Source organism: Eulemur rufifrons, chromosome 12 (genome assembly GCF_041146395.1).
Source record: "Eulemur rufifrons isolate Redbay chromosome 12, OSU_ERuf_1, whole genome shotgun sequence".
Classification (NCBI taxonomy): domain Eukaryota; kingdom Metazoa; phylum Chordata; class Mammalia; order Primates; family Lemuridae; genus Eulemur; species Eulemur rufifrons.
Genome location: NC_090994.1, coordinates 22922556 through 22949877, shown reverse-complemented (window position 1 = coordinate 22949877; position 27322 = coordinate 22922556). Strand labels below are relative to the sequence as shown.

At 47.6% G+C, this 27322-nt stretch overlaps 1 protein-coding gene across 1 annotated transcript in view; it reads right to left on the bottom strand.

Annotated features, from left to right (window-relative positions):
• Window positions 1-14589, bottom strand: part of PLEKHA2 (pleckstrin homology domain containing A2) — a 54960-nt gene extending 40371 nt beyond the window's left edge. The window contains exons 1-2 of the mRNA XM_069485282.1: window positions 14481-14589; window positions 628-791 (exon numbers count right to left, since the gene is read on the bottom strand). Of these exons, the coding sequence (XP_069341383.1) occupies window positions 628-768 (141 nt within the window). The 5' untranslated portion in view covers window positions 769-791; window positions 14481-14589. The remainder of the gene's footprint in view (window positions 1-627; window positions 792-14480) is intronic.
• Window positions 14590-27322: the final 12733 nt, after the last annotated feature.

The following is a 27322-nucleotide window of genomic DNA, read 5'->3' as shown; positions in this document are numbered from 1 at the left end:
TCTGCCTGTGTTCTTGCCTAAGTCAACTGCAATGTCTGAGACTCAGTCTTCTCATCTGTAGCATGAGGAAACAAAACAGGGTGACCTCCAAGGGCACCTCCACCAAGATTCTAGGACTTCCTGATTCCGCAGACCAAAGAAGTCCAACAGGAGTCCAGCTCAGGGAACCAGGTCACATTCTCTGCTGGGGAGGGGCCCCAGACTAGAAAAGCAGGAGCAGCCAGCCAGCAAGCCACAGCCCGAGTAAGAGAGGTGACAGGGAATAAGCCAAGGAGCGAGCCTCAATCCAGCCTGGCCTGCCCCTGCCTCACTTTGGCAAATGCTGAATTCCTGCAAGTAAGAAAAGACACAGATTCCACCTCCCCGCCCCCCCCCCCCCCCCCCCCCCGGCCCATCCCCAGGGTGAAAAGAGCTTCCTTCTCCCCAGGCTAAGATCTGAGATGGTTTTCTGTGTGTGTGTGTGTGTGTGTGTGTGTGTGTGCATGCACGCATGTTTCAGGGCTCCCCTCCTTACTGACCAGCAGGTCCTGTTGCCCATGAGATGAGCTCTGCAGGTGCCCCGTCTGCATTCCTCCCAGGCAGTGACGGGCAGCTGGCCGCCCCGCCCCCTTCCCCTCAGTGTCTCACCTGGGGGTTGTCCATGTACCAGAGGAGGCAGTTGGCCTGGGTGTCCAGAATAAAGTACCTCCGCAGAAACTTGCCGCTGTTCTCATTCTCCTCGATGTCCAGAAACCCACAGATTCGGTTCTGCCGGTCCACATAAGGCATTCCTGGGCTCTGCTCACATCACCCTGCGCAGGAGGGAGGTGCTGGTGAGAAGGAGGGGGACGCCGGCCCTGCCTGGGGGCCCTCTCCTTGGCTCGCTCTCATCCGCGGGAAGCTGGGCTGGGACGGGCCCCCTTCGGCTTTAAGCCGAAGCACTTTCAGGGAAAAGGAACCAGTCAGCACGGAATGGTCCACCCCAACCAGGCCCTGGAGACCTCGATCAACTCTCAGCAGTCATCGAAATCCACCCACTTGTATTCAACTGTCCCCATGTGCCCAGGAGAGTGCCAGGCACTTCACCATGGAGGGGTTGCACGCCCAGACTTCAGGTCAAACTGGGGCTCAAATTCTGGTTCTAGACACTGATGAATTACATGACCACAAACTATTTAACCTTCCTGTACCTCAGTGTCTGCATCCGTAAAATGGGGTGGTAACAGTCTCTACCCCATACGACTTTGGTTGAGGATGAAGTGTCAGGCACACAGGAAGCACTTCATAAATAGCAGCTATTACTACTGCTATGCACAAAGGCCTGTGAAGTGGGTCGTGACGCCACTGCATACATGAAGAAACTACCCCAGCAAGAACATAAGCTTCAATTCAAGTACCTCAATAAAACTCTGTCAGGAATTCAGGGAGGAAGGGCAGCCCCTCTGGCCCCTGCAGGTACCAAAGGACCAGCCGTGACAGGGACACGGCCCTCGGGACCAGCCCAGCAGCGCTTTCCTCACTTGGCCATGACTGTCACGGCTGAACTGCGTTCTCCCAAAACTCATCTGTTGGGGTCCTGACCTCAGAACGTGACTGTGTTTGGACATAGGGCCTTTAAAGAGGTGATTGCGTCAACATGAAGTCATCGGGGGCCCTGGTCCCTTCTGGCGGAAATCCTCACTAGAAGAGGACGCGTGGACGCAGACACATGTAGCGGGAAGACGGCGAGAAGACGTGGGGAGCAGACAGCCACCTATAAGCCTAGGGGACACAGGTCCTTCCCTCACAGCTCTCAGAAGTCACCAACCCTGGACTATCACATTGGGGATTAAGTTAAAAATAAAATAAATTTTAAAAAAGAAGTAATCAACCCTGTCGGCACCTTGACCTTAGACTTCCAGCCTCCAGAACCGTGAGAAAATTAACTTCTGTTGTCTAAGCCCCCGCGTCTGTGGTTCTTGGTAACGACAGCCCAAGCAGACTGACACAGTAACCCAGACCCCTTACAATTGAACGAATGGAAAATAAGAAGCATGTCCCAGCCCTGAGCGCCTTCACGGACTCCGGAACAGAGTCCCCGGCAATGTGGAACAAGCCACCTCCAAGCCAGGCTCCCTTCTTCGTAACCTCCTGGGGCCTCTCCGAAGAGCCCAAGGAAGGAGCGGGAGCTCTACTCTCCTCCCAAGAGGATGAGCACCTTTCAACAAGCAGGGACACCCAACCTGGACGCAGGGACACCCAACCCGGACGCAGGGACACCCAACCCGGATGCAGGGACACCCAACCTGGACGCAGGGACACCCAACCTGGACGCAGGGACACCCAACCTGGACTCACGGCCGGTGCAGAGTAGGACAGGGTCACACAGCACCGCATGACACGCAGACCGTCAAGGACAGACACCACCTGCCGCTGAGCCCTGAGACTCCAACAGGACAGACTTCATCGTGGCCCAAGCCCACCAAGGCCCCCAGTGCGCAGCCAGGCACCGCTGTGAGACGGCTGGCCCAGGCCACCCCCCGCAACAGGACACTGCATCGGCAGCTGAGCCGTGGAGACACCATGGCGCCAGTCCTCCAGGCCCAGAGCAGGGCACGTTCCGCAGAGCAGGGACACATTCCCAGGGGTCAGGCTTAGGGTGGTGACTGGGGGTGTGGTCTGTCCTCTCCCACCCCCACAAGGGGCCTTGCAGAGTTGAGGGACAGCCCCAAGAAAAAAGTGCCCCCCGACACACACACACACCAGACACCAGTGACCTGTGCACCCCTTGATTCAGGAAAGGTCAGGCCAGAGTCCCCAGGCGGGGCAGGAGACACAGTCATGGGGGAGACGATGCAGGAGACCCCGCAGCCACACTGGGTGCTGATGGGGGACGAAAGAGTAAAGGAAACGGGGCAGAGATGACACAGCACGGCTAAAAAAGTGAGAGGAGCAGCCGTGAAAGAGGAGGTGAGAAAAGGATAAAAGCTGGAGAGAGGAGGCTTCAGAAAGTCGCCGAGGAGAACCGAGCGCACCAGCGGCAGGCGGGGGCGGGCGCGGGGCCACCCTGCCCAAAGCAGCGTCACCTGCACCAGCAGCGCCTGCAGACAGACCCCTCCGTCTCGGCGCCTTCTCGAGCCAAGCGTCCATCCCAGCTCCGCTCCCCCAGTGGAGCAAGTTGTGTTTAGGAAAAGGAAACAGAGTGTACAAGCCAAGAGTGAGAAACAGACGCCACAAGAGGAACTTTAAATCTTCTAGCACACGCAGGCCAGTGCTAGGCCAAAGACGGCCGGAGAGAGGCCTGGGAGAGGATGCTGCTCCCCCACGGTGATGGGGAGGGCAGGGGTCCCGCACAGAAGGGCCAGGTCCACCTTCCAGGAAGGCTGCAGGGCTGCCCAGTTAGGAGGAGGGGTCATCAGCCCCCTAAGAAACCAAGCAAACCCCCTCGATGCCAACCCAGTCACAGAGACAGAGCTTCCGGGGGTTGCAGGACTATTGCCACTCCTGTGTCGTCTCTAAGAGGAAACACACGAACGGCAGGCGGACAGCAAAGCCGACCGTCTCTGGACGCGCTGGGCAAGCTCGGGGTCCGACTTAACACTGCCTTTCAAACTCCCCCTGGCAGCCTGCAGGATTCATCGGCGCCTGCCCTTTTCTCAAGGCACAGGCTAAAAATGTCACTCATTCTACGATCTGCCAAAAGTCTACTTTCGTCCAAGGGGCTCCCCACTGGCATGGATGGATGCGTGCGAGAGGACCCAAATGGACCCAAGAGAAAGAGAAGGATTCTGGTTACAGCATCTCCTGACTGTGGATCTGTCCCCAGGGGGCGGGGGCGGGGGGAACAGCTGCTCCGATGTCCTGAGAAGCAGCTGAGTCACAGAGCTCATCAAGACCGTGGGAGGCGGGGGGAAGGGCGGGCTGCGGGAGAACCGCGCAGCACGCGGAAATGTGGTCACAGCTAGCGGGCCCACGCACCAGCGACACACTCGAAAGATGGTGCACAGACACGAACCTGAGGGCCCTGGCCCTCATTCTGATCTCATTTGTGTATTCCCTGTCACAACACTTGCTACGATTTGGGCCCCAGAGCCTGCTGCCCCAGGCCCCCAGATCCCTTTGCCTCGCCCCTTCACACACGTCGTCATGACGTCCAAGTCTCTCCCGGCTCTTCCTCCTCTTCACAGAGGCCTCTGTGGAAACGCCCTCTGCCACTGCAGCCCCCGCCTCCACTAACAATTGGGCAGTGAAGGAAAGGAAGTCCCCTGCCGGCCATTGGTACCCAAGGAGGGGACCACCTGACGCATATACATGCATCATCACCCAAAAAAAGCCCCTACTGAGACCAAGGCAAAGCTTCAAAATGTCCTTTTCAACCCTCACAGTACTCCTCCAGTTACACAGTTTTGTATTTTTGTTTATGTTTTGTTTTTTTTTAGAGACAGGGTCTTGTTCTGTCATCCAGGCTGGAGTGCAGTAGTGCCATCATAGCTCACTGCAGCCTTGAACTCCTGGGCTCAAGTGATCCTCTGCCTCAGTCTCCCTAGTAGCTAGGACTACAGGTGCACACCACCACGCCCGGCTAATTTTTAATTTTTTATAGAGACAGGGTCTCGCTATGTTGCCCAGGCTGGTCTCCAACTCCTAGCCTCAAGCGAGCCTCCCAAAGTGCTGGGATTACAAGCGAGAGGCAGCGCACTTGTCTCAATTATATAGTTTTAACAGGTTTTCTGACTTCTCAGAAATCACTTATCTTAAATTTCATTTCCATTTGAGTTCCTCAATGTAAAAGTATTGACTGGAGGGTGGCATAGGGGGGTTTATCCCTGGAGTTCCCCCAGGTACACCCTCTGGGCTTCCTGACAACGACTGCTCCGCCCACCCCACCCAATCTGCAGCAGCGACATGGAAAAGGTTCATGCTGGGTTAGAGCACTAAATACCCCTCTCTCTAGCGAGTCCCCTCACCTTTGATCTAATACCATAATGAAAGTATCTAGCAAGTAGCTCCATGGCCTTCACAACACATGGCAACAAGGAGCACAGACTATTTGTAAAGGAAATGGTCTCTGTCCAACCCACTGGGCACCCTATCTTTCCAAAGCACGCCAAGCCTCCCTGGTGATTTCTGGTCTTAGTGCAAAAAATCATACTATAACAGTGTTGGAATTTTTTTTAAAAATCACTCCAGCCAACAATTTTCACTTCTGCATGCTTTCTCATGTCCCTATCCAAATAACTGGCCTTTTTAAAACTTAAAATGACATTGTAAACATTTCCCAGGTTGCTACATGGTCTTTATAATCATTGTTTTTAATGCTTGCATAGCATTAATGAGCTGGTTTTACTATAATTTTCTGAACCATTTCTCTATGATTAAATTGTTAGACTATATCCAATTTTTCACTATTATAAATAATGCTAAAATTCCTATTTTCATACTTTGTTTCTTCTTTTACACAGAAAGAACATAAGTTCCAAGTAATAATATGAGATCATAAGCTATGACCTTTTATAATTGTTGAGAGCTATTACAAAATTGCTTTCTAAAAATATTTTATTTATGTTGCAACCACGAATATATTGTTACTGTCACTATACTCTTACATATATTGAATGTTCTCATTATTTCAAATTGTTGCTAGTTTCAAATATATAATGATAACTAGTGAGATTGAACATTTTTTCGTATTTGTTTCCTACTTCATCTATGTTCCTGGACTTTATTAAAAGCAAACCAAGAGTATGTGTGTACATAATCTCTCTCTCTCACACACACACACACACACACACACACACAGGCGTGCATGCACCAAACCAAACCAGATCATAGCCCCACATAATTCAAATAACTAAATAATGTATTTTAATAAAAAGAGGGAAGTTTTTGTATGATCCAGGTTTCTTTAGTAGAATATAAGTTCCTAAGTATGTGCTACAAATGAAAATAAGTTAAATAATTAACTTATGATAAAAGTGAAACTTTGAGGAAGAAAGTGGCTTTGCGTGAAGTTTACTCAGTGGCAGAAAGTGGGTTAAATGGCAGTTAAACTGAGATTTCTGGCCAACATTTGCCATTTGACTCGAAGCAGCTCATGCAAAGGGAGAGTCAATGGCTGCCTGCCTTAGAACGAAAAAAGGGGCACAGAGCAGTATCTCTGTCCAAATACCTTTCCTGCTGCCCACCTCAATGGCTTAGCTCCCACCAGTGGAGATTCAAGCCAAGAATAAAACTGCCCCTAGGAATTGAGGCAACCGATAATCAATCGCTGTCAGACTCATAATATACAAGAGACAGCTGGGACCCAGACCCTAAGAAACCAGAACGTTCCCAGAGGAGAGATGGAAGCAGGAGAAGGGAAGATCACTGCTTAAAACTAGACAGGCCCAGTGACTCACATCTTAGTCCTGGCTACACGGGAGGCTGAGGCAGGAGGATCACTTGAGCCCAGGAGTTGGAGGCTGCAGTGAGCTACGATGATGCCACGGCACTCCAGCCTGAGCAACAGAGTGAGAATCTGTCTCTTAAAAAAAACCAAAAACAGATGTAATCCACTTGAAATATTTTCTAGGATTCTTATACACCCAGGACAGGAGTATGAACCTTTCTGGAAAGCAATTTGGCAACACGCATGTAACAAGAGAGTTAAAAATGTGGCCGGGCATGGTGGCTCATGCCTGTAATCCTAGCACTCTGCGAGGCCGAGGCGGGTGGATCGTTGAGCTCAAAAGTTCGAAACCAGCCTGAGCAAGAGCAAGACCCTGTCTCTACTAAAAATAGAAAGAAATTAGCTGGACAACTAAAAATATATATAAAAAATTAGCCAGGCACAGTGGTCCATGCCTGCAGTCCCAGCTACTCGGGAGGCTGAGGCAGGAGGATCGCTTGAGCCCAGGAGTTTGAGGTTGCTGTGAGCTAGGCTGATGCCACGGCACTCTAGCCCCGGCAACAGAGCGAGACTCTGTCTCAAAAAAAAAAAATGTTTGGGGGGGGCGGGTAGGCAGGGATGGGTGAAATCACACCTCACGTGTACTATGCATCCTATCTGAGTGATGGGCACACTTACCACTTTGACTCAGGCAGTACAAATGCAATCCATGTGACCAAAACGTTTGTACCCTCATAATATTCTGAAATTAAAAAAACCGTTCATACCCTTTGACTCAGTAACTCTACTTCTAGAACTCCAAGTAAATAAACAAAGATGCAAATAAAGATTAAAGTATAAAGATGCCAACTGCAATAGAATTTATAATAACAAAAAGTTGGAAATTCCCTAAATGTCACAATGATTAGAAAATAAATAAACGATGGGACATGCACATAAAGACCTATTCCACAATTGTGTGAAAACTATGTGCTCAAGTGATTTTTAATGAACTAGGTGAAAATTCACCATCTCATCATAAGTGCTTTTAAAGATATAAAATGTATAATATGATCTCAATCATCTAAATAGTATTTTTATATCCCTAAATATGGCTTTTTTAAAAAACTGGATAGTCACCAAAATGTTAACAGCTATTATCTATGGGTTATGGGTAAATTTAATTTATTTGTATATATTTTTCCAAATCTTCTCCAGGGAGCATGTGTTATTAATATTTTATTTAGCAGGAAAGAAGACTATTTAATTCCATACACACTCCCACCCTAGTATATATAAATTCTGAATCTGAGAATAAAGTTCTCAATTCTCCACAGTCCACAAACAAAACCTTGCCTAAATTATAGCTCTCTTGGAACTTTTTTTACTGTTTCAAAGACCTAAATCTAATAAATAAATATCTCACACATCACAATTACCCAAGAGGCAGATACATGCCCAGAGGGCTTTAGCACCCTCCAGCCTCTCTGGGTTTCTTACTTCCTATTGCAACATGCTCTTAGAGCCTCAGCCTTTCCCCTGCCGATTGGGTCCTTGCTCTCTGGTCTTCATAACAAGAGCCGACATCCTCGGGGCCAACCAAGTATCAGGCCCAAGTGGATGCCTGTGTTGCCCTACTGCTACAACACCTGGGCCACACCGTGGCCAGAGCTTTGGGAAAAGGAAAGAGAGACCCCAACAAGAACCTGCAGTGGAAGTTTCCTTCTTGAAACTTGGGTTGACTTTGCTTGTTTTTTTAGAGACAGGCTCTTGCTCTGTCGCCCAGGCTGCTGGAATATAGTGGCCCGATCACAGCTCACTGCAGCCTCGAACACCTGGGTTCAAGTTTTCCTCCTGCCTCAACCTCCTAAGTAGCTGGGACTAGAGTAAGCTAACTTTGGTAGAGACAGGGTCTCACTATGTTGCCCAGGCTGGCCTGGAATTTCTGGGCTCAAGCAATCCTCCCACCTAAGCCTCCCAAAGTGCTAAGATTACAGGTATGAGCCACGACATATGGCCAGTATTGACATTTTTAAATAAATGGCTGGGGCCAGGCACAGTGGCTCTTGCCTGTAATCCCAGCACTTTGGGAGGCCGAGACAGGAGGATCGCTTAAGCCCGGGAGTTTGAGGCTGCAGTGAGTTGTGATTGCACCACTGCACTCCAGCCTATGTGACGTAGAAAGATCCTGTCACTAAAAAATAAATTTAAAAAAGATAAAATAAATTTTAAAAATTAAAAATAAAAACAAAAATAAATAAATGGCTGGATGGATGACCGAAGAAATGGATAGATTTTTTTAAGAAATGCTGTGCACCTATTAAGTTATGAAAGCTGTGCTTTGCTTTATCAGCCCTCTTGATTTTTTTTACTTCATTTTATTTATTTAGTTTTTGAAACAGGCTCTCACTCTGTCACCTGGGCTAGAGTGCAGTGGCGTCATCATAGCTCACAGCAACCTCAAACTCCTGGGCTCACGCGATCCTCCTGCCTCAGCCTCCCAAGTAGCTGGGACTACAGGTGTGTGCCACGTCACCTGGCTAATTTTTCTAATTTTTGTAAGGACGGCGTCTCACTCTTAATCAGCCTTGGCCCTCTAGATTTTTAAGATAGCTAACATAATTTGGAGGCAGAGCAAAGAACAGAGGGAAATACGGGAGATTCATCTGCCTATTTTGACACCTTTATGGTAAATAAAAATAAGAGAAAGTGATAAGAGATAAAGCCTTAGAGGAAATTGCCCTAATACAGTATAATCTATACAAAATAATCTACTACAACCTCAGTTCAACAATGAAGAAAAAATTAACTCATTTTTAAAATTTAAAGCTTTTTCTTTCACAATATTCTGTATTGGCAGGACAGGGAAATTCTCAGATTTTGCTCCAGAAGATAGTCAAGAAGTCACTTCTTGACATGTAGTGGGTCCCGCAGTAAGAACGTCTCCTGTCTCGTTACCCCTACGAGGGCAGAGGCTGGAGACGGCAACGTCAGTGGTGAGCGAGAGGGATACCAGTAGGAAATGGCTAGACTTGCAACAGGAGAAAGTTTATCAGGAAATGACATCAGAGGTCTCAGAGAGGACCGTCTGTCAGACAGCAGACAGGAACGGAGGTGCAGAGATTAAGAGCAGTCACTCACCTACTGCTGGACCACGCAGGGACCATGTCAACCGAGAATTCCCGTATGTTTAGATCTGCACATGGCAAGTGCACATAAGTGTGCACCGTGGCGCCGACGGAGCCTCGGCAGTGCTCCCCGCCCAGTAAAAGCCACCACCACCACAGCACACGGGCACAGCTATTTCGGCTCCCATCCCTGAGAAGGGGTCAAAGATTACAACTTAGGAAGCGTGGGAGTCTCCATCTCCTGCTATAATATGGCTGCATTTCGAAAGTGTCATAATAGCAAATTCCAAACAGTCTAAGGCAGGACAGTAACGTGAGAGAGAAGGGAATGTACCGAGAGCGTGTTCCCAGCGGAAGCGCAGGGCGAGGAATGCAGACATCTGCAGGAACGGGGAGGTCCCGCAAGGGACAGCCCAATCCCCACTGGACCCTGGACTGTGGGCTTGAGGGCGACGGAGACTCAAGAAGGAATTTTTAAAGGAAAAAATCGGGGGGAAAAGCAGGAGTAACTGAAAATTGATAGCACTGAAAGAAAGATGCCAAAAACAACAAAATATTTCAGACACTCCCGACCTCCCTTAACAGCAGCCTCATCTATGTTCAAAAAAATGTGGTTGTTGGAGCCTGCAGGAAACAAAAGTCCTGCCTGGGGCTGAAGGCTGAGTAGACCAGAGAGATCACCAGGGCAGGCCAGCAACCGCATTTGGTTTATAAATAGCCTAAAAAAGCTGAGATCTCCAACTTTCAGAATCGTGAAAGTCCCCTCACTTAGGAGACGCAATGAATTCGGTTTCACTGCACAGCTTCCCTTCCTAACAATAGCTGTGAGTCCCGGAGCTCTAATCTTCGCTGTAAAACTGACTGTGTCAAACAGAGGACACTAAAACATAGGCAGTGAGAGAATAGAAAATAAATAAAAATTTTTTAAAAAACAGCATATTTCTCCGACCTTCCGGCCTTTTGCACAGTGCAGAGGGAAGTGTAAACGGCCAAGGTGTGTCTGTCTGAAGGCGCAGGTCTCTCCATTCAGGGAAGGAGGAGGGGCTGGGTGTGGTGAGAAGGATGTGCAGGTGACAACAATCAGTCTGAGTATTTCCGAGGGACCTTTTGCAAGAAGGTGACCATTAAAAAGGGTGTGCTGATTTCAGTTTCCCCTCGGTGTGGGGAGTGGAGCGAAAGAGCACGGGGCTTAGAGTCAGACAGGCCCGGATTCAAATGCAGACAAGTCACTCAACTCTTCTGGGCCTATTTCTTCATCTGCAAAACAGAGATCATCGCTTTACCTCCTTCAGAGGCTGCTGAGAGGATTAAATGAAATAATGTGTGAAAAGTGCATAACACGCAGACACTGGGCAAATATTGTTGTGGATAAACTGTGTGTGTGCGCGAAGTGCCTGACAGGGAGCACACGCTTACAGTTACTCCTGCAAGGATGCTGAACACAGAACAGGCCGTGCATGGGCGACACCGGGATCGCTCTCACACGGAAAGGCATCAACCTCCCTCACTCTGCCCTCTACTCCAAGAACCATCACACTGCACATCAAAATTCACCAAGAGATTAAAAAAAAAAATCCAAGAGATCCAAGAGAAAGTTAACAGAACCCAGACACGCCTATCAGGCTCCAGGGAGGAGACCCTGGAGCTGCCTTTTGCTCCAGCCCTGGGGGAATCACAACAGCAGAGAGCTGCTTTGCAAGTGGCTGGCTGGATTTGAGTCCTAGCTGTGGGGACAGCAGGTCCTAGCCTTTGCACTTGAACTGCACTGCTTCCTAAGAGCAGAGGGGGCCGGGCACTCGGTGGCTCACACCTGTAATCCTAGCACTCTGGGAGGCTGAGGCAGGAGGATTGCTTGAGCTCAGGAGTTTGAGACCAGCCTGAGCAAGAGTGAGACCCCCGTCTCTACTAAAAATAGAAAAATCAGCCAGGCATGATGGTGCACCTGTAGTCCCAGCTATTCAGGAGGCTGAGGCAGGAGGATTGCTTGAGCCCAGAAATTTGAGATTGCAGTGAACTGTAATGATGCCACCGCACTCTACCCAGGGCAATGGAGCAAGACTCTGTCTCAAAAACAACAACAAAAAAGCAGACGGACACCCCCTTTATCTCAGCTCACTGGCATCTATGGGCCAAAACACACACCACAGCCCAAAGCCAAAAGTCTTTTGTCCACACTGGGCAGTAACAGGAACCCTTGCCCTGCCATGACACAGCCCGATTCAAGTCACTTCAATCAGCTGGGTCAGGACAAAGAAGGGGCCTTCAGAAGGACGAATATAGCCCCAGTGCACCAGCCACAGCCTCCTCCACTGGCAGGATGGGGCTGCACCGCTCCCACCTCTCGACTGCCCTGTCTCCCCCGCCTGTCCAACTCCCTGTCTCAATAACGGGCTTATACTGGGCAGGGCTGGGATTCTTCTCTTCCCACAGGCTATCACGCTATAATATTTGCTCTGCTTCCTTCCCCTCCAAAGCCTACCAGATTAGATTGCTGGAGTCCTATCCAGCTCACCAAGGCAGATGGGAAACTGAAAGTAAAGCAACCCAAACTGCTCATGGTGGGAAGAGCAGGGAGGCAGGCAACCCAACACCCCAGCACCCAGATCCTCTTTTCCAAGCCCTCAGTCTATCTCTGCCAGAATAGGTAGAGCCACCGCAGTGTCAGTGAATCAGAGGGCATATTTACCGCACTGTGGGCTACAGCAAGGTCTAATTGAGTCACCCAGCCTTTTAACAGGGGCATCACCCACCTGTCCACCTGCCCCATGGAGAGGATAGGACGTCAGTGAAGTGCCAGCTGGATGGATGCACACAAGAAGATCACACTCCCGTTGCTTGGGTCTCCCTGGCGTCCTAGCATTTTCAGCAAACATCTGGCAAGCCCGCAGGAAGGCTGCTCTGGGGCTTCACTGACGGGGCTGACGCATCTCCCTTTCCACCTTTGCAGACTCTCTCCACAGGCAGGCACCAGCCAAAACCGGCGTGTCTTCGGGATCTACTTTTACCTCTCTAAAACAGCGGGCTGAATATAATTCAGCTCGCTAGGATGACACGATGCGATGTGCAGGCCCTACTTGCTTATACAGAAGAGAGAAGAAAGCACCAATGACAAGGAAAAAAAGGTTTGCAAAGGGCAGGCAGTTTCCAAATCAACACTAAGGTAATTACCCATCTGTGAAATGAGCAAGGCTCCCATTAGCAACCAGCTAAAACTCCACTAGGAACACTACAGACAATTTGTAAAAAGTGGGGTTTACAAATAGGGCCAAAGGGTACTTAGGTGTAAAGGTAACATCGAGACGAACACCTTGTGAGCCAGCCTGATGAACCAAATTTCCACGGGCCCGAGACACTGCCACACTGCTCTTTTCTCTCCCATTTGGACAAGTGCAAACAGGTCACGTGCTTGCATTCATCCGTTCATTCATGCAACACACATTTACTTAGCACCTAGTAGATGCCATACACTGGGCTGGCCACAGAGTCTAGGCTACAAGCCGGAACTCTGCTATGGCAAAAGTCATCTGCCTTCAAGCAGCACATGGTGAAGAAGGCTAATATCTGAAATGAGAACGATGCTTCTGAAAGGCCTCCTCTGGTTTCTCCAAACAAGTGGGATCCCCCACTTTGTGTTGCAGGTACTATGAACAGCCTGTGTCCTCCACCAAGACTGAAACCAAGCTCCCTACAGACAGGAGCTGCGTTCTCGCTTTCATCACTGCCTTGCATGTCGTTATTACCCAGTAAATGTCAACTGAATGCAACTGAAATAGAAAACAAAAACTTCCATTCTTTCGAGATCGTTTGCTTTACTGTTGCTGAAGGATTTGCCACCAAGGACAAACAATGAAGAAAGAAGGGGTAAAAAGCGACTTGCTCAGATATAGTAAGTACAACATTAGTACAATTTTAGGATTTCAGCCCCTTGTGCAATGACCACCCAGTGGTCCCAGGGGCCCCAGAGCCACAGCCAGCACCCTGCTGCAAAGCTCTCCCCTCCCTCTCCTGTGAAAACCCCATTCGGAGTCCTGAAGAAAGAAGGCAGGCAGAAGGAGTAAGAAGGGGAAGACATATCTTGAACCTCTGCTCACCAAGAAGGAAGGAAGCTAACCTTCAGGCGCAGCCTGCGGGGCAGGGCAGCCGGGGGAGGAGATGTGCCCGGCCGCGCCCCTCTGAACGTGCAGGGACATTTTTCCTTCCTACACGGCCTGGCCTCTCCCCCCCACCCACCCACCCGCCTTTCTTTTCTTTTTTTAATTTCTTTTTTTATTATTATTATGATTTTGATGAAATAGTCTTCACGACTGGAGCAAAAAAAAAGGAAGTATATAAGGTGAAGAAGTTGGTGAGAGAAAGCGCCCCTCGAAGAGCTTACCCCAACCTGGCACCGAACCTGCATTTTAGGGCAGTTTTCCTCCAAGCCACCCCCACTGCCTGGAGTTCCAGAAGCCCCAAGGCCCAGGCTGGACGCGGAGGGAAGGAGGGGGGTCTCCCTTGGGGCGCATTCTAGGCCTATCGAGTAATAAGGGAGTTGAGGAAGAGGAAGAGGAGTCTCCAAGGGCCCAGTCCGTGCCCACGGGACTTGCCTGGGACGTTCTCGGCTCTCCTCCCCGCCCCGCAGCCCGGGCAGTTGCTGCGGGCCGGTGCCCAGCGCCAGAACCCGCAGAGAAGTTTCGCCGCTGCAAACGTGAGAAAATGCAGCTCAGCAGAACACCGCCCCCACCCTCCCGCGCGGCCCCACCCCCTCGGCCCGACCCCTGGCGGTGGCGACCTTGGCCACCGCGGCTCTAGGAGGAGGGGCTGCCCTCGGGGCTCTCCCGGGGGCCTGGGGGGCCGCCAGGGGCTACAGCCACCTCCTCTCGCCTGTCACCACCCGGACAGGGGGATCCAGCCCGGCCCGCGCCCTGCGCGCCCCTCGGCCGCGCGGCCCCCGTGGGGCTCCCCCTACACCCCCGCCTCGGCCGCCCCCGCGCGCGCCCTGCGCCCCTGCGCCCCCGCGCCCCCAGGCCCGCGAGCGCCCAGCTTACCCCGCCGCGCAGGGGCCGGCCTCGGGCAGGGCGGGTTACATCGGGGGAGGAATCGCCTCCCGCCGGTGGGTCCGTCGCTCCCGGGGGATCGCTTTATCTCACCGCCCAACTCCCGGCGCCTCGCGCTCGTCTCGCTCTTCTCCCCCCACCCTGCACCCCCTCCAGCTCTCCTGTCTCTCGGCCTTTTTTCCGGGTTAATTACGTTTCGCATTAAAGCAAAACCCAGCCCCGGATGTGAGTACAATGCTCCGCGGAGCCCGCCGGGGGAGGAGAGGGGTGCCGGGGCGCCGCGGGGTGGGAGGGGGCGCGGCCGGGCGCCGCGGGCTGCGCGGAGGGGGCGGGGCGCCCGCGAGGCTGCCCCGGGGACCGCCCGTGGGCGGCCGCGCAGGTGGGACCGGCCGCGGGGACTGCGCGCGGGGGAGGCCCGGCCCGGACGCCGAGCCCGGCAGCAGGTGTCCGGGGTGGGCATCCTAGGAGGAGGGCGGCGCCCAGAGCGCGGGCTCCTTCTTTAACCCCATTTCTTCTTCCCCGAGCCCCGCCCTGCGGCTTCGGCCGGGCCTCCCTCGGGTCCGGGGCCCAGGGGTTAGGGTTAGGGTCGGAGAAAAGCGGATCCTTCCGGGTTGGCATGCGTGTGCCCCAAGAGCCCAGCGGGCCATAACGCCCTGCCCCGGGTTGTGGGGACTTTTTCAGAGTGCAGCTCTGGAACAAACAGGCAGCAGACGAGCTGTAGTAAGGAGACATTGCCAAGAGGGACGAGGAGCGCTACTGTGCGCCGGCGCCGCCCCTGCGTTATCTCATCTAATCCGCGCAGCAACCTGTGGTTCTCAGTCCCGTTCAGGATGAGGAAACCGAGACTCAGAGACGTTAAGTAATTTGCCCTGGGTCCCCAGTTAGTAAACGGCAGGTCTGGCAGGTTCTGACGCCGGCCTCCCACGTGGGGAGGTAGACATTTAAATATGCTTGGAGTCAGGTGGACGGCGACATCCGCGGCGCATAAGTATAGTGGATTCGCCTGGGATGGAGATGCAGTTTCTGGAGGTTCTGATGCAATGCAGTCAGTAAGGTGAGAGTCCGGGAGGCCCCGAGGGACAGCGCGCACAGTGAGGTCCTCGCGGTTCTCCAGGGCAAGAGCTGCATTTGCGGGAGTGAAAGGAAAGGCAGGTCCACATCCCAGTATCGCAGGGGAAGGACAGGGGGTTACAAGTCCCCTTGACCTGAGGTCACAAACCTGGGGAGGGAAGGTGCTCGAGCCGGGTGGCCCAGCAGAGTGGCAGGAGGGCGACCCGCGGCGCACACGCCGAAAGCGGCGGTGACGAAACCGCACAAGTTTCCTCTTCCATTTTGATTACTAAAGCAGAGACGAGCCGCGCTGCTCTCAGGTGTGAAAAAAGACTGTTTGCTTTAGATCATTTTGCTTTGAACGAGGAAGAAAAGGGAGACACTAAGGGGGGAAAAATTCCCTTGAAATACATCAATGTCATTTTTTTTTTTTTTTTTGTCTGTTCATGAAGGTTTTTGCCACTCATTAAGTTTCAGGCAGCAGAGCAAGTTGAAGAGTGTCTTCTCGGAACCAGAGCCTGGGTTTGAACCCCAGCTCTGCCACTGATTAGCTTTGACGTCTGAGCACGTAGCGTAATTTCTCGGTGCCTCTTCTTTAGGAAGAGTCAGTGAGTTAACACTTGTAAAACTGCATCTAAAGATGAAGAAATGCCATGTAAATGTTTTTAATTTTAATTGAAAAATTAGACTATCATTTTTTGGTGTGAAAAGGGACACCGCTCCATCCAGCTCCAGGCGAATCCAACTGGAACGGATGGTTTCCAGCATGAGCAATGAGGTAACAGTCTCGGATTTCATGGTATGGTTCACATTAAAACCCATAAAACTCTACTCCCCGTGGGGCCTGCCTGAGTCACTCAATTACAGAGCCACAAATATTTTCTGAGCACTACTGTCCTGGATACCTTGGAGGCAAAGAGAAGCCGAGGGCCTTGGGTCTCACTGAGAGAATACAAGGGTCCCCAGAAGAAGGTTGAGGCTGCCGTGTACCTTCCCGGAAAGTGCCGAGGGAATGGCACAGGGAGTTAAGTGCTCTCAGCTTTTAGAAGAGCAAGATGTGTCTCTGTGTGAGGTGGAGTGGAGGATTCTTAAAAAGGGGATGGACATTAAAATGGCCCTTGGAAGGTGGGTACAGTTTGACTCCACTGAGGGGGGCAGACAAGAACATGCTGGGTGGAGCGGAGGGTTGTCAGTACACTTTGGGCCATGCTCATACTTCGCTGGGATCCCCATTTGCCCCAGACAGGACTTGGCCCCAGTTAGACGAACATTTCTGCACTGACACCCACTCCCTTGCCCCTGGGTTTCCCCGTGCTTCCTCAGAGGACCCCCACCCAGCCCCTCCTCCGATGAGTGCCGTGGAGCAGGCGTCAAGCAACTATGCCTTGCTATCTTCTGCCATCGTTTTTGTACTTTTTTTATTGTAATATAATACTCATAAATTTCACCATCTTAACCATTGTAAAGTGTATATACAGTGGCATTCCATAGATTCATAATGTTGTGCAACTGTTATCACTATCTAGTTCCAAACCATTTTCATCACGCCTGAAGGTGACCTAGACCTATTAAGCAGTCACACCCCATGGCCCTCTTCTCCCCGCCCCGGGAGCCACTAACTTGCTTTCCATCTAACCTATGGATTTGCCTATTTTTGATATTTCATGTAAGTAGAACCATACAGTATGTTGCCTGCATGTCTAGCTTCTTACACTTTTGCCATCTTTTTGACGCATTTTGGTTTTTTCTTTTCTTTTTTTTTTTTTTTGTCTTCTTTGGGATGCAGCAACATCGACACATTTTTGAAAGTACAGTAATCCATTGCCTGACTTTATGCATTAATTTTTTTTCGGTCCCCTACTGCTAAATTTGACTGGCTTTAAAGGAAATAAATAAATAAATAAATAATTTTTTTTTTTAGTGCAATAAACAGCACTGACATCTGAAAATGTGACTCTATCTGAGGGGAAAGGAATGTCCAAAAAAGGCCCTTTCACATCAGCTATTCCAGTCCCCTCATTGTACCAAGGTAAAACGAGGTTCAACAATTTGCTCAAGGTTTTGCAGCTAGTTAGAGGCAGAGTTGGTTCTAGAATCCAGGGTTCACTATCCTTAGAATCTTCTAGTATTGGTATAGAAACCTTTCCATAAAAATGGGGACTTTTGGCTCAGAACCTAAGAATCTAAACAGAAAGCCTTATACTCTAGCCATGTATTTATGTACTTTCTATTCATTTCAATGTTAATGGCTGGGTAAGTAGATGACCTTATAACCCCCAGTGGTGAGCCAGTGTACCCTCTGGGGAACGGTATTGTTCTCTGTCCTCATAGATACCCATTATATAAGGCTGCAGCTGGGGCCAGTTAGTTCCATTAGGGAAAGTGTGAGACAGAAGAGGCCAAGGTCATTGGTTTGATCCTGCTTCAGGCCAGTTCATTTTGCATAGAGAAAAGTTGCTCCAAGGCCACACATTGCACCCTAATGTTAGCTGGTCATTTTATAAATAGCTGCTATTTGTTTCGATAGCAAAGTATGAATGGTTAGGCACCATCCATTTCTGCAAAGATTTCTCAAACTACCATTGTTCTATGCAGTCCTGTTCGTTCAACAAACAATTATCTCAACCTATTACCATTTTTCCCTCCCAAATATCTTGCAGTTACTTATTTTCCAGGTACTTACCAAATGCTAACTGCCTTACACATATTATCTCATTTAAGACTTACAAGGACATTGGGAGTGAGGTCCTATTATGTTCCCCATTTTACAGTGATGAGGTGGCTAAGCCATGCAAACCTGGGTACAAACCTAGGCAGCCTGAGGCCCACTTTATTTGGAATCCCCTGAGCTACACTGACAGATGCAGTGCTAGACCTGTGAAGGATATAGCGAGACTCTTTCCCCTCCACACTTCCAATATTTATCATCATTTAGAATCTCCATTCCAGTTCACCTAGCAATTCCATGTCCAAGGATATGTCCTACAGAAAGTTACCTGACATATAGATACATAGAGATGTATGCACACACATTTATGTATATATTCACTGAAGCATTGCTCACAGTGGTGAAAATTGGAAAGCACTCTCATGCTCTACAGGTAAATACTGGTACATCCATACATTCTTACACTATGCCACAGTTAAGGAAAGAATGAGTTGTCTATGTGTAAAATACTAAATGTGTTAAGTGCAAAAAGGCACAGAGCTATAAGTATAGTATAACCCCATGTCTGTAAATAAATTTTTATTTACTTATATGTTTTTACATGTAACTGTTTATTACCGGAAAAAGGCCTAGAAGAATATATTCCTAACTGCTAATCACGGTTCTCTCAGGGCGGGGGGTGGGGGTGGGGAGGTTATAATGATGATTTCATTTGCTAAGAGATGTATTCTGTAATGTTCAGCTTTTTTTTTTTTTGCAACAAGCACGCATGCATTTAATTATCAAAAAAGAATAATGATTTAATGTTTTAATAAAATGCAAAAGTTCTATGAGAAATAAAATCATATGGCAGCTCTCGAGCTCATCCTGGAGAGGGGATGTAGCATGGACAGAAATAACTATCATAAAAGCTAGAAACTGAAACCCGCAGACAGGAGAGTAGAGATAAAATCCTCTGCGAAGATTATCAACCAGCTGCGGTTGAGAGGTGCAGGAGAAAATGTGTAAAGGAGATGGCACTTCGGAAGGACCTTGAGGAAAGGTAAAATTTAGAAGCGGGTGCGAGTAGCTGGAGTCCAGATAAGGAAATTATCAAGGGCAAAGCGCGGAGGCAGGAAAGCCTGGATCTGGTGAGGGAAGAGCGGCTGCTACAGTCCCTCTGGAGCACAGGGGATATGGGAAGGATTTTCATGGGGGAACAAAGCAGGAAATAAAGGTAGCTGGAGGGTCTTTCTTGCTAAGCTAAGGAGTCTGTACTTATTACGTTAGGTCTCAAGAGCCACTGAAGGTTTCAGGCAAGGAAGGGACACAATCAGAGGTGAATAAACAGTTAGTTTCAAAGCTACTGGCTGCTGAGTAACTGGACTCCAGCATGAAGCTGCCTGGTTTTGACTCCTGTCTCTGTCACTAATGAACTCAACAGCCAGGGACCAGTTACTTTACTTCTCTGTGTCTCTAGAAAACGGGGAAGGCAGTGATAACACATAACTCTCTCCTACCCTTGCTGTTGGCATTGAGTGAGTTAATGCTTTTAGGGCCCGTGGTAAATGCGGATGATGTCTGCTAAATTTACGCTTCTCGGGGGTGCAAAGGCAATTTATGTAACCAAAGCGTCTGTACCCCCATAATAGTCTGAAATACAAAAAATATTTTTAAAGTATCCCTTCTTAACAATAGAAAAACCAATGTAAAGAGATCTTAAATCTCAAAAGTACTAATTTCAAGTGGTAAAGTAACATATGCCAATGTGGAGTTTGAATGAGCTTTGTTTGTGTCTGTCTAAATACATAATCAATATGTTGCTGAGTATCAGTAAATATTGAATTGGTTTAAAAAAATCAGCATCATACTTTTAGATTAAAATCTTTGTATTTCATTTTGAAACCGTTATTACAAAGAGCTAATGTTACGTGATAAATTATGGACTCTTTTATTTACGCCCTCTCAAAGGATTATGGATTATGGATCCCATTTTACAGATGAAAAAATTCAGGTTTTAAGGAGAGAGATCCCATCTCAGGATCACAGAGCCAGTCATTATCTGAATCTGTAAGATCTGAATCCTAGTTCAGTGATCCCTACCTTGAGAGTAGGAAAAATGGGAAGTGGAAGAAACTTAGGAAATTTCTGTTTATAAAATAAGGGAAACAGCAGTAAGGGACAGTAATAAAGTCAAGTCAAAAAAGATGAAACTTTGGTGGAACACCTGGAAGTCTGTATATAAAATCAAACTTGTGAAATATAAACAGGAGACATATATATAAATACACACTCACACACATACATACATATGTACGCATATACGTACACATGCCAGAATTATTTCCTAGTAACAAAGTTTGGAAAACATTGCCCTACTGCTAAATTTGACACTAATATAAACCTCAAAACTGAATGTGCATCCTGTCCCCAGAAATAACAGTCTCTTGGCCAGATGCACCATTCCGATTGATTCATGCTGATGGCATTGTTTTCCCATCAGTTTGAATAAGCACAGTGCAGCTCTAGGATTCCGTGTCTCAGTAATGCTCAGTGATTTTAGGGTAAGAACTGGGCCTTCCCAGCTCAGGGCAAGAGAGTGAATATGGTAAGAACTGGGCCTTCCCAGCTCAGGGCAAGAGAGTGACTAAGTACCTTAGCTTTGGATCCATGGCCATGTTTTATCACTATATTTGACTTTATTTTTGCTTAGACTAGTTACATAATTCATCACCTCAGCGCTGAGCCCACATTAGTAATGTGGGGCTACTGTCAGTAAATGCTTGTGGGTAAATATAGTCAAAGTCATTAGCAGGTACAAACTCTATCCAGTTTATTCCAGGAGTGAAGTGGGTTGACTTTTACATCAGTGATTCTCAACACAAGCTGATTATTACAAAACATGGAAAACAAAGAAAAGCAAAAAGGACATTTAGACATATGGACTTATGTCCTTCCATTATTTTGTTAATTAGGAAATACAGGCACACAGTACAAAGTTCAAAAGGGACAAAAGAATAACGGTGAAAAGCAGCATTTCTTCCACCCGTGTCCCTGAAACACACTGTTGTCCTCCCTAGAGATAATCAATGTGTGTGTGTGTGTGTGTGTGTGTGTGTTTAACAATACATATTCAGTTTTGCAAGGATATACCTAAAAATGTTAACACGAATTATCTGAGTGGTGGTTTTATACACAATTTTTTAAAATCTTCTATATTTCTGGGTCTTCCAAGTTTTATTTAATAAGCATTGTATTATTTTATGATTAGAGAAAAAAATGTTTTTAAAGTAAGCAGTTTTTACTATGAAAGTATCTCAGAGATCTCATAGCTGCTTCGTGATTTAAAAACAACAGCAGTGACATAGAACTAACTTCATCCTCGATTTAAAAATACTTGCCAATATCTAGGTACATTTTTTTAAAAATTTTAGCCAATTTTGCATCCACTCACATAGAAACTCCTGCCACTGGAAAAGATATATAAACCCTGGTTAGCACCTTGAACTGTGAGTCCTAGTGAAACTCAGTATGAGTCACTGGAGGCAGGTAATTTGCAATGACTCCACTCGTCCATCAGACTATGTTAAAATTAAGTGTAGCACTAGGCTGGAGAGTTTGGCCCCATCCAGCTTAACTCCTTTGTTTAGCAATTAAACAATAACAAACTAAATTTATCCTTACACCTAATACTTAATGATGCTGTGGGTGTTATAATTGGGTAAATGGCCAAATGCACCCTTTAACATCTGAATTTGTCACAGTCCTGGCTTGCGGAAAAGACACATAAAGGAACATGGTGGCCCTTCTGGAAACTTCCATCTCTGGATCAGAACTAACTCAGAAGATGGGAAGAGATGGGCCTCTAAGTAGCTATCCAAAGTCCTGGCGAGCCTTTCTTAGGCTTGCTGGATTCTGATTGAATACCTAATTTCAAAAGGCCCAGTTATATGGTTTCCTGGCCCTCAGCAGAAACCTCAGGAGAACAGAGAAGTCATTGGACATGGGGAGGAGAGGGTGTGGAGGTTCAGTGCTAGGTCCATAAATGGAATAGCTGACAAGAGCCAAGGAGGGGGAAGAAAAGTTAATCAGCATTCCCACAGGTAAGACGCTCCCAAGACAATCTTCATCATTCCTGGTGATGACCTTGGAGTAGGAGGAAGTGGTAGAACTGTGGTCAGTGCCTTTGTTTTAGGTAGAAAGTTTCAGGTGCTTTTGCTGGCAGGAGAGGTGGCCTCAGGGGAGGAGATCACCCCTAAAGTGATTAGACCAGACTTTGTGATTCACTCCTGCCCTTTTAGATTTTTAAAATATTTTATTGTACGATAACATAACATATCTGTATCTTTTTCTTAATAAAAATGTTTTTAATTAATGTCCATAAGAAAGGCTTTTCAAATAAAAAGCTTGTGAGGATTGTATAAATTAAAAATATTGTACCACAATGAGAAAAACCACAATGAGATATCACTCATCACTCACCTATCAGTACGGCTAAAATAAAAAAGGATGACAACACCATATGCTGGTGAGGATGCAGAGAAATCAGATCACAGTGCCTTGCTGGTGGGAATGTAAAACAGTACAGCCCCTCTGGAAAACGGTTTGGCAGTTTCCTAGAAAAACTAAACATGCAAGAGCCCGCAGTTGCACTCTTGGGCACCTATCCCAGAGAAATGAAGACTCATGATGTTTGCACAGAAATCTGTACATGAATGTTTATAGAAGCTTTATTCGTAACAGCCCCAAACTGGAAACAACCCAGATGTCCTTTAACTGGTGAATAGTTAGACCAAATGTGGTACATCCATACTGTGGAATACTAGTCCGCAATGAAAAGGAATAAACTATTGATATGCACAACACCTGCATGAATCTTCAGAGAATTATGCTGAGTGAAAAAGGCCAATCAAAAGGTTACATACTGTATGATTCCATTTACATAACATTTTGAAATGATAAAATTATAGAAATGGAGAACAGATTAGCAGTTGCCAAGGGTTAAGAAGGGGCTATACTATAAAAGGGCCACACAGGGATCTCTGTGCCGATAGAAATGATCTGTGTCTTGGCTGTATCAGTGTCCATATCCCGGTCTGATACCTTGCTATGGTTTACAAGATGCTGCCATTGGGGGGAACCGGGTAAAGGGTATACAGGAGCTCTCGATTGTTTCTTACAATTGCATGTGAACCTACACTTACCTTCAAATAAAAAGTTTAAATAAAGAAAGACTTTTACAGCTAAAGAAAATGCCATGAGTGTTTTGTGCTTAACTAAGTTATCTTATTTTTAAAAATCACTTGTGGTGAAACATAATCCCCCTTGACCCTGGTTAATGGAGGCATCACTACTTACAAGCTACAAAGGCTGATTAGGCCCAGTTCCGCACACTGTGGCCAGCAATCCTTAAGTTGTGGGGAACTAGCGTATAGTTTTTAGCTGCAGCATAAAGAGCAGTGCTTCGTTCCTCTCCCACCTCGACTGCTGCGCTCCCTGTCGCATAGCTGCCCTGTCAGCACGTCCTCTGCCCTGTGGGCACGTGGTCGCTTCCACCTACTCCTCTGCCTTACTTAAAGTTTCAATACTTGGAGAAACTCCACAGAACCTCACCTGGTATTTGAGAAAGTCACTCTTCCGTGACAAGGTGCACATCAGGGTTGGTCAGATCGTTTCAATTAGCATGTAACTCTGCTGTGGCTGTCCCCTACATTCAGAAGGTGACAAGCAAGCATTACAGCAGAAGTCCGTTAGAATGCAGCTTGTAATTTTGTGTCTCTGAGTACACCATGAGTCAAATCACGGCCACTGTAATGTAACTACGTGTTCTTAAAATGGTTCAGCTGTGAGGACGAGAGGCTTGTTTATTTCTGCTTTCACCAACTAAGCCCTGGCGCTGTTACCCTGTAACTGCCACCCAGTCCAGAGAAGATGGGCGGCATGGTAAGGTACAAAGAGCTATGGACTAGGAACTCTGGAATTGCAGGTACAGGGATGCCTGCAGTTTCTCTCGTTCAAAAGGTTGTAAAGGATCTGGAAATAGAAGTACTACGTTGTGAGCAGGAATGTCAGTAAGAGAATGGTAGAAAGCAGCAGCCTTCAAAATTTTCCTTACCTACATACCTCCCCTAAGAAAATGCTGAAAAAGGATGAATCCCTTCGCACAATTTTAAGGTGACATCTGCAACTTTTAATAGTAGGTTTAGGTGGTCACACAGGATGTATTCTGCAGATGGTTAGCATGAGATGTTGTAACATAAAACTGTTACATCACCCTTTTAAATATATCCAATAGAATCTAAATACCTAGTAATTTGACACCGTTATTCATTTTTAAAAATGAACAAGCAGTACTTTGACAGTTAGAAAAGTTAAATCATTCTCTTTCCTCCTTGAACTCTATTTTCATCCCATTTCCCCTAAATAATTGTATTCAAATGTCAGATATTTTTATGTTTGAACATCTTTTGTTGATTGCCCTATCATATTTTCTGCAACAAAAATGAACATGTAAATTGATTTTATAATTTTAAAAAATACCCTGTGACCATAAGGGTCAAAGCGTGAAAACATTTTTTTGAGACTAAGTCATGGTTACGATCATTAATCATAAGAAGAATACGTATTTTATTGATCCGTAAAATAGCATTGGCAATTATTCTCTTAATGAGATGGATGAGGATGGACTTTTAAATATACATATTTTACATATTTACATAAATACACACAATAAGTTTAAGGGTTCATCAATTAATATTACTTATTGCAAGAATGAGCAGGGTTTAGCATCAACGCTATCCCTATTTCTCATTTTTATAAACATAAGCTCTGAGAAATCTTGTTCACGTTAACAAGTGACAGGGCTGGAAGGACTTTTGTTATGATGGTGTCTGGGCCTGAGGAGACAGAAGGAAAACTGGGACATAACCCAGGCTACGGCTTCAGAAGGGGGCCCAGGTGACCAACTTGCTCTGTGAAGATCTCCAGCCAGGACCCCTTCGTCACTGCATTTCAACAGGGCTGTATTTGGCAACGTCATTCAATTCTTTTACAGATCTTCCTGCAAAAATTACTCTGTGGGGGAGGCTCTGTGTGCGTGAGGGCAGGGGTTATAGAGCAACTCTATGTTCCACTCGATTGTGCTGTGAACCCAAAACTGCTCTAAAAAATACAGTTTATTTTAAAAACAACAATTATTCTAATGATCGATCTATTAGTAGGACAACTCAGGTTTTTCCCCAAGTTTTCTGGGCTGCCATCAATTGGGAACCACTTAACTTATGAAAAATGATTTCTATCTCAGTTATAAAAGGCTTTTGCTATCTCAGCACAAACATAGATATTTCTGATTGTCCCTCGTCTTGGCCCTGGAGGTTTTTGCAACCCAGGGAAATGCCTTTCTTCCCTTTTTTAGAAGTAAGAGGGGGCCAGAGGGAAGAGAGGTGGGAAGATAGAGGCCCCGTGGGGAGGAACGGGCCTCACTCTATCTCCTGCAGATCTGAACGCTCATTGCCTGAAAACCGTGTGCCCTCTGGGTCGCCGCGGCCAAATACCGCTGGGAGAAGTGACACAAGAACTGCCTCAAATGCACAGAATTGTCGTGTCAGATTTTTATTTATTTGCTGTTTGTCTGAAATTCAAATTTAACCGGTGTCCAGAATCTACCTGGCAACGCTATACAATCCAACCATTCTGAAGAGATGAGAAAACTGAGACCCAGGAAGGTTAAAGCCCTTGCCCCAGGTCATCGTCTCCGGCCACCTACCTCGCCAACGCGTTCATGCTCTCTCGCCTAGCAAACGTGGCCCGTGTCTACCCTCTCCACACCTCATTTTTTCCCACCCTTCCTACCCAAAGCAAAAATGTCAGCAGAACAGTAACAAAAATGACAACACGCATGGAAGCAGGGAGGCTTTTGGAGGACACCAGAGAGGAGCAGAGAGTGTGGGCAAAACCCCTCTGCCCCGTCTCGTCACAAAGAGAGGCTGAAAACTGAGATGGGAGCAGCCTCCTTCCAGAGCAGAAACCAAATTTAGGTAAAATTTGTGAATATTCTCCTTTACAGTCTAAGCTGTACACACGTAACAACAAAAAAAAAAATCCTTCAAGTCCAACCACATCCCCTGGACTATTTGGCGCTCTCCCGAGCCTCCCTTAGGGGAGATGTGGACCAAGCCTCCCATTGTCCTCCCCCTTCCGTTCATATCCACCGCTGCCCTCTCTCGCTCCCCTCTCATCCCCCAAGCACCGAAAATAATTTGAATTTCAAGCCTTTTTTTGGCCTTCCTGTGGGTGTGGGAGGGACCTCCTTTGGGAATTGTTCTGGTTCAAGTCAGCTCCATCTGTAATTTGGCAAAATCTCTGTGTGCACCCCGCCCCCACCTGCTTTTCTTAAAATGAGGGAGTTCAGACTCCCTCCACCCCAAAGGACCTGCTCTACCTGGTTCTTAGGCTAACCAGAGTGACAAGAGCCCCCCCAGGGGACCCCAGTGGGCCTGCGGCCCCTCCACTTACCCGGCCCTGGTTTTGGAAGAACAAGGACACCTTGTACAAAGGAGGCAGCTGCTCACTAGCCAGGGGAAGCCACCTCCAGCGGGTGACAGCTTGAAGGGACAAGGTGACTGCAAAAAAGAGGAAGGCAAGGCCTGTGTCCTACAGTGCAGGAGACCCAGGGCAAGTAGTTCCCGTTTCAAAAAAAGTTTTAAAACCTGATTAAGTTTATTGAGGGGGGTGGGTGTGTGTGTGTGTGTGTGTTTTTCCCTCTCCCCAACTCACCCATGTGATGCTCCTGGTGGCCCTCTGGGGGCAGCTGACCTTCCTCTCTAGAAACTGTCTCCAGACCTAACCACCCACCCTCGCCCCCACGCACTTCCACTGTGTCTTCACAGCCGTTCCTTAGCTAGTCTCAAGACTCTGTTACATTTTCGTTATTGACGAGAAAAAGGAAAGGGAAAACAATGAGAATGAGAAAAGAGACTGACCATCTAAGAGTTTTCCGTGGTTTGGGACAGTTTTATTTATTTTCTGAATGTCTCAAAGGTTTCTCTTTGAAAAGATGCTATCTTACAGTACATAAAAAATTTCTCTGAAAATACAAACGGCTTCATTTACAAAACACTGAACATATTACAAGAAG